At 32.4% G+C, this 7,828-nt stretch overlaps 1 protein-coding gene and 1 pseudogene across 1 annotated transcript; one reads left to right on the top strand and one right to left on the bottom strand.

Annotated features, from left to right (window-relative positions):
- Positions 1-1,861: 1,861 nt before the first annotated feature.
- On the top strand, positions 1,862-2,854 carry LOC134250120 (putative nuclease HARBI1; annotated as a pseudogene).
- A 38-nt stretch (positions 2,855-2,892) lies between these two features.
- On the bottom strand, positions 2,893-4,654 carry LOC134250119 (myb/SANT-like DNA-binding domain-containing protein 4). Its single transcript, XM_062732468.1, has 5 exons — positions 4,494-4,654; positions 4,084-4,228; positions 3,789-3,870; positions 3,261-3,362; positions 2,893-3,029 (listed from the first exon to the last, which is right to left on the bottom strand). Exons 1-5 carry the CDS (start codon positions 4,652-4,654, stop codon positions 2,893-2,895), a joined length of 627 nt encoding a protein of 208 aa, XP_062588452.1.
- Between the last annotated feature and the right edge of the window lie 3,174 nt (positions 4,655-7,828).

Raw genomic sequence — 7,828 nt, 5'->3', positions numbered from 1 at the left:
CATAAAAAAAGAGATGAAAGAAGACGAACTGGTTTTTTTAATCACTTTAAAGAAAGCATTTTTCTGGTTTAGGATTGAGAAGCTACTGCATTTACAGATTATTTAGAATGGAATATAATGGGATTTATTCCCAATTCAGGGCCAGTGGGCATAAACATCTATAGGTATAATATACTTAACTTTTGTCAGTGTAGCTGAAAAACAAATTCCGGATAAATTTAACAGTTTAGTCTTTGAATTTTACGCTATTTGTCAGAGTCACCCATATGTTTCTTAGAGTACGACTTATGCATAAGGAAAGAAAAAATGTGGGTGACAATGGTGCCAAAATGAGGAATTATCAAGTAAAGAAGTAGCACAAGTTATGATTTGATTTGGTCTCTTTCAATCAATTTCAAAAACATTCTTTGAAAAGTAGAGAAGTTTTTGTCTTTGTTTGAATCAAGTCCATTATGCTACAAACAGCAGAGCTCAAACTAAACTACATGTAAGTAGAACAACTATCATTACTGTGTGATTCACGATCAACAGTGTTCAATAACAGGTCACAGGACTGAGGAGTCGGCAGTTTTATCAGTAAAATAGTGAAAACAATAACCTGTGAGCTACACTAGCGTAAACAAAGTCACGTTATTTTTTACATTGTTTTTCTGATGAAATTGCCTGTACCGCCTCCAATGTCTTTTTTTATATTCATTTCTTTCCCCCACTTGGAATATTAGATTAACTTTCAAACTTTTAATCCGTATTTGTTTACTTTTTCACTTACGGGTCAGTCAAAAAAAGTATAATTTAATTCCCTTCTTATCATGCTTATGCCATGTCTAATTTACATATGCAGTCATAAAATGTATTATACTATATCAATGAATTTGAAAAAAAAATTAATTAATTAAATTGTTACAAAGTTGATAAAAAATGTACATGTATTGCACTTAATTTATGTTGCAACTCCAAACAATATTTATTTTATAATTCTTACTTGATAATTACAAGCATTAAGAGAAATAATGTGGGTTTTTTTTACCCCACATAAAAAATTATGGGATAATAAACCCCACATTTTATTTTTAGTGAGACGTGGGTTAAAAAACCCCACGAAAAATAATATGGGTTATTTAACCCCATGGGGTGAAAAATAAACCCCATGGGGTTTTTGTGGGGTTTTTTGTGGGGTATTTTTAAGTTCATGTTTCCCCATGGGATTTTTTTTTTGAACTCAAATATCTCAAAAACTAGCAGAAAATGTTGAATTTTTTTTTTCATAAATCAATTTGATTATAAAAACCCCACCATTTAAAAAAAACCCGAAGATGATAGCTTTAAAGGAAAAGGGTGCGCAAGTTCGGAAAAATGTCCATTCCGAAGTTGTCCGTCCCACTGTTAGTGGTCAGTGAAAAAGACAAAAGGTGTCATTACTGTGTACCCCGAGTCACTGGTAAACAATCAATGGCTTTGAAGTTCTTTCATAATCGTGTTAGGGTTTTGAAAACCGATTTTTTTTAATCAAATCAAAGTAAAAATATGAAATTGAAATTGACAAATTAAAATTGTGCATAATCTGACGATTATTTTGGTATCCATCATGGACGTAAAATAACTGAAATTCGCTTTAATATACTTAAAGAATATTTTGTAACATAGTTTAGGATAGAAATATTTATACAAAAAACCCTTAAAAATCTAATTTTGAGGGATATAAATAATTGATTATTTTGTTGCAATAAATACAACAGTGGACAACATTAAGTTTCCAGTTACTGCCAATGAATTACGCCATGTAAAATCTGAGTTCTATGACATTGCCAAATTTCCAAATTGCGTTGGTGCAATCGATGGTACTCTAATATTAATTAAGGGCATGAGTGGACCACAGGAGCCTGCTTTTGTATGCAGAAAAAACTTTCATGCCTTAAATATTCAGGTCGTAAAGATTCCAATATGAGGTATAAACGGTATTGATTAAAACATAAATACTAGCACGTAGAGCAACTTGGGATTGTCAGGTGTTATGGAACATCTCGAAGGGGGTGGGTGGTTACTTCAGGATTCTGGCTACCCTCTCAAGGAAAGGCTCTTAACGCCATTCTTATCCCCAGCCAATCAACACGAAGTGAATTACAACGATGCCCATAGAAAGACTCGTGTTGTCATAGAAAAATCGTTTGGGGTATTAAAATTCAGATTTAGGTATTTAAACGCAATTTTTCGTTAAACATCTTTATATGTCATATTTGCAAGCAAATATTTTATTTCAAACGTTCATTACGATAAACGCGACCTTAATTTTTTTTTATTTGAAGAAAAAATGTATATCTGTTGCAACCATAAATAAACCTTGTTACAATTTTATTGTGAATTCATTTAAAATTCTGTGGGCCAATTTTCTTAGATTGTGGGTTTTTTGTGGAGATGTAATTTCGTGTATGGGTCGGTTTTCAGATTCAGTAACAAAGATATCTCTTTCTAAATTTCCTGTGAAGATGTAAATTCGTGGTTGTTTGGGGGGAGGGGGCTACCAACGAATATCACGAAAATTGAGCCACCACGAATTCTAATGATTCCACAGTATTTACATTCAAGTAAATCTTTGCAGGTGTTTACATCGAACTGGAGGAGTACTCCCCTTTTCACCAAGTAGATGTTCTCAAATTATTCAATGCTGTATCCTGCTTCATAATTTAGCTGTTTCAGAGAAATTCCCCTTACTTGAGGGTGGGGTTGTACAGAACATCAATGACAATGCCGTGCTTAACGCAAACGCACCAAGGAGAGCACAGGATGTGCGCATTCAAGTTGCAAATTTATTTTAACAATTCATCTATTCATTAAATCACACACTTACATTGTAATAAAGAACATGACTACTTTATCATTTTGTGTTCCAATTTATTAAATGCCAAATTTGTTTTCAAATGCCGCCGCTATTCTCTCTAGGGCATCTGTTTTTCTCTCCTCTGCGATGGCTCTTCTCTTCTTCACTTCTATCAAATTCAGTATAAACTCAGCGTCGGGGTTGCTGGCCGTGTCTTGATTTTTAATGAAAAGTTTTATAATCAGAACAATGTCAATTGAAACAGAAGAAAATCAAATAAAATCATATGTGTAATATGAATAGTTAAAAGTGCATGAATGAAGTTGAAACAGTTCACTAGGGTTTTTTTCTTAACAAACATAAAATTACGCGAAAATTAAAACTGAAGGAATGTTTAATACATTTTTAATTCATTTTCATAGCGTTGGCATTGTTTCTTTTTTACCTTTACGTTTGGATCCATACAGAGTTGAAGCAGAGAATGTGTCGGTGGAAGGCCTGGACACATGTACACTTGGAGCTTCTTCCGGAACGTCAACTTCTTCTACTATATACATGTACAAACATACATTTTTTAATTTGAAAAAACAAATCAATATTTCAAATCTACACACTTATGTGTTCCGCGTGTGAAGAACATGCATATCAAATTTTTGACAATCTAGTATAATAATTTTTATGATTTAAAATTTTATAAGTATATTATATAATATGTATAATATACAAACCAATCAAGGATGGAATTCCAGCGGAAGTTATCTGTTACAAAGAAATACTAGTATTTAGATATCATATATTTCAATTTTTTATACTATAACTACTGTATACTACAATAATACTAAATATACAAAGCATAGAAAATCAAATAGTATATGAAGCAAAAGTCGGGAAGGCAACATTATGAGGTTATAGAAATACATGTAGTGAACGTATGTTTACAGTGTACATGCATGTACCATGTATTTATACATACTTGTTTCAGAATTACTGGCAAAGGCATTATCAACCCCTCCGTCAATCCCAGAGATAAGTTCATCCGGTATAATTGACAAAATCTAGCAATAAAAACAAAAAAATAGTTGTTGCCTTTTCCAATTTATTAAAAAAATAAACGGTGCGAAACATTAATGAAAAAATAATTATGTCAGTATCGGAAACTCATCTTAGCAACGATCGAAACGTTTTTTTTAATACATAGTACATATAATTATATCAATTTTAGGTAAATATTAGAAAACACATGCGTCAAGTTCCCATGCCTTGAATACAGATTCCGGGGGAAGACCTCCGCCCGTTCTCTTCGTCTTGTATTTTCTACTGGCTTCTTTCTTCTTTACAATGGATCTTGCATCTTTCCATTTCTTTTTTATTTCTTCTGTTTCCCTCTTGCACAAGGCAGAAGAAGAATTTATTCTGCAGTAAAATTTTAACACTAAATATATTTTTGAATCCCCAGTCTACATGTACCTTCATTTGTATATTTTTTGTTAGAAATTAAAAAAAATATACAAAAATACACAAAACCTAAAAAACATTCCTATTTTTGCCAATTTAGTTAGGTTTTTGACCATAAATATACATTATATGTAACATGTAGACATGAACAAATTGTATGTAATCAAATCGGAGTTGTTATTATATTTTTATTGATCGTTATTTTAAAAACCTAAATGCTTACTGCTTTGTGATGTCTTCCCATACAGCTTTCTTTTTCTCGTTTGTCACTGATGCCGACAGTTGTGCAAATAATACATCTTTGTTTTCAATTACACAAGATGTTAGAATTTTCATTTCATCATCAGTCCAGTTTGGCTTACGTTTTTTACTCTCCGAAGACATTTTGATTGTGCAGAGTCAATAGCGAATATTGCAGACGACAATATCGATATTTACATGTTTGTTTGTTACGAAATTCACATTATTTAAGAAAACGCTATGGAAATCAATATGACAGATCAGAAAGAGAGAGAGAGAGAGAGAGAGGTTTCTTAAATTCTTTATTTCACTACAAAACACAGTTGCGAATGTATTCCTTTCAACATAATTCAATCTACGATTTATTTTCAATCTAAATATGTTTCAACTTTTATGTTTTTATTATAGACCTCAAAACAAATATTGCAATAAATAATAAAGAAGAATATGTGATCTTTTCCATATATCTTTTCAATGCATATGAATATCAAACAAATTTCTCTCTCTCTTCTCTCTCTCTTTATGATATGTATGCGCATGTGCATCCTTGCTCGTTTTCAAGGACGTAAGTCTGGCCTTAACGACGTTCGATCCTGATATTCAAAGTTTTAAACTTTTTTGCCAAGTATATTTTTAGTTTCTAGATACATATATTAATTAAAATTCAAATCAAAAAATGGGGATCAATACGCTTCTTTTGGCGCCACAGTACATTTTATACGACCTTTCTGCACTGAAATTTGTGTCTTAATTAAAAATTACATCTTCGACGTTTTCCCTTCAATATTTTTATCCAATTAAAGCATGAAACAAAATGAACTCTAGGTCTGTTTAAAAGAAGACACTTAAAAATTGTGACTAAGAAAAAGTTTCAAATTGCTTCGCACAATCAATTATTTGACCTTTCTGCACTAATAAAATGTTATTTTTCCGGCATTGAAAATATAATAAGCAAGAAAATTATTTTAAAGTCTTAAACTTTTTCTGATTTTAAGCAAATAGGTCAAAGTTATCTTGAATATTTAGAAAAGAACGTCAAAAGTTGGGGTATATGATGTACATTTTCAGATATTACTAAAAAAGTGTGAATTTTACGTTAAAGTTGGCTCAATTTTTTCCCGGATTTTCAGCATATTTCACTGCAAAAAACAGCTTTATGTGCAACCAGCATGGAAAAATAGGCATCCAAAGTTAACAGTACTGTTATACCGTATAACGGGTATTTTCTGCGGTTGGAAATTTTTGCGCTTGAACCCCTAAAAGGTAGCAAATTAATTTTTGCGTTTTCAATTTCTGCGGTTGCACTATACTGCAAAAAATTATTTACGGGGCACAGTATAGGATCATAAAAATCTAAGATTTATTACAACACTGGCATGATTACGTTTTGTAAATTCACTCAGGCACATGAATGAATTCGAAAGGTGCATGAATACAGGTATTACGCTATTATACTTGATTAAACTACTACAGCTTTTAGTTACTCTTTGTAAAATTATGCCTAGTCCCCAATTGAAAATAATTTTCATTCTAAGCTAAAACAAACAGTTGCATAACCAACCACCCCAAAAATCACACGTGCCACGTGCATTGAGGCGTAACTAATACTGTCAGTCCGAGTCGTCTGATTTGAATGAAATTCACGAGACAAGCCATGTTGTATACACAAGCAGTCATTTTTACCACGGTCTCAAGACAATTCACAGGATTAATATTGAAAAGTTGGAAAATAAGAAAGAAAAATTACCATATTTCATATGTACATGTAGCTATCACGAAGTTTCGATGTCACCCGATTTTTCTCGCTAACGAAGACACGTCCACGCATGAGTCTGCAGACGCACCACTTATTATACTTGCATGTATAAAATAAAATACTTGGTCATATTAAAAATATTTTGCGATTGTAATTTTTCGGATTTGTTTTATCCGCAAAATTCCGCAAAAATCGGACAACCGCAGAAAATACCCGTTATACGGTAGTTCAAATGGAAAAAAACTGATCATTTTCGTCTAAAAAACCTTCCGCCACAAAATATAGTCCCTAGCTTAATTCTACTTGAATGGAATTTAATCGCGGTTTTTTCATTAATTATAGTTTAATTTGCATTGTAGAATTCAATTTTAATGTTAGAACCTAAAAATGATGCTTAATTTTATGAATAAAGGACCTGCGCGAAATACGCTCAAAATATCAGGATCGAACGTCCTTAACTTAGTCCGATACTAGTATTTACGGCCAGGCGTACGTCTCTTAGTGAAACGCAACTTACGCCGGACTAAAGTTTGGCGTACGCCCCGAGGCCTAACTTAAGTTTGGTCGTATCTTACGCCTTTTAGTGAAACGGGCCCCTGGAAAACAAAATTCTGTGCTAAAAATAGACCACTTGCTGCTATCCATGAACTACTTTCATGGTTCTTTACACTCATTTTGAAGACAACGATACCTTGTTTTGAGCTTAAAATTATAATTTTAAAGAGCAAAATTTAAACATTTTCTCAACAAATGGTTGCAGAAAGAACATTGATGCACAGTTTGCATATTTTTTTGTTTTATTTAAGGCTCTGCTGAATTCTGTAGCTGCGCAGTTCTAAGGAGCATATCAAATGCATTTGACTGCAAAAGTATAGATTATATATGCATGCATTCAGTTATGCATATTTATTGTATCTTTATCATAAGGACTTTAAATTTGATCAAAATATAATGTATTTTAGCCATTTGAAGAAATATTTACATTTTGTTCTCACTGCACTAAAGGTGGCCGGTGTAACGACGAAAAGTGACCCCCGTAGAATATTGACCAGGGGGTCATTTTTCTACGTAGTAAAATGACCCCGGGTCAAAATTCTACGACAAGGAGGGTCATTTTTCGACTGTAGAAAAACGTTCCAGACCAGTAATTCTTCGACTCCACACACGTTGAAAAATGACCCCAATAGAAATTTGACCCCCTACTTTTTTATACAATACATGTAAAACCTTGTATATGTGTCTCCTGATATTTTTTCATACTTTCAAATGCAAGTAGGGGGCATTTTTATGTACTTAGATCCTTTCCAACATATATTCAATTTACATATCTTAATAGCAGAATCACAATCAATGTATGGATATATTTTTGGCTTGCAGAATCCCAATGATTATTTATTCACTGAGGAGCATAAAGAATTAAGATGGGGGAACAAGTCGGGCAGAATGCCTATAGCGTCGGATATTAATTAATCATATTCAATATGTGAATTGAGTATGTAAATTCATTTCTCATTATTAAACTTGATGAAATTATGAGGAAAAAAACCTTTCCTGAAAAAAAA

Source organism: Saccostrea cucullata, unplaced genomic scaffold (assembly GCF_032062105.1).
Source record: "Saccostrea cucullata isolate Sc308-1 unplaced genomic scaffold, CSIRO_AGI_Scuc_v1 ctg1204, whole genome shotgun sequence".
Lineage (NCBI taxonomy): Eukaryota > Metazoa > Mollusca > Bivalvia > Ostreida > Ostreidae > Saccostrea > Saccostrea cuccullata.
Note: the sequence above shows the minus strand (reverse complement) of the source record. Positions and strands in the feature narration are given on the sequence as shown.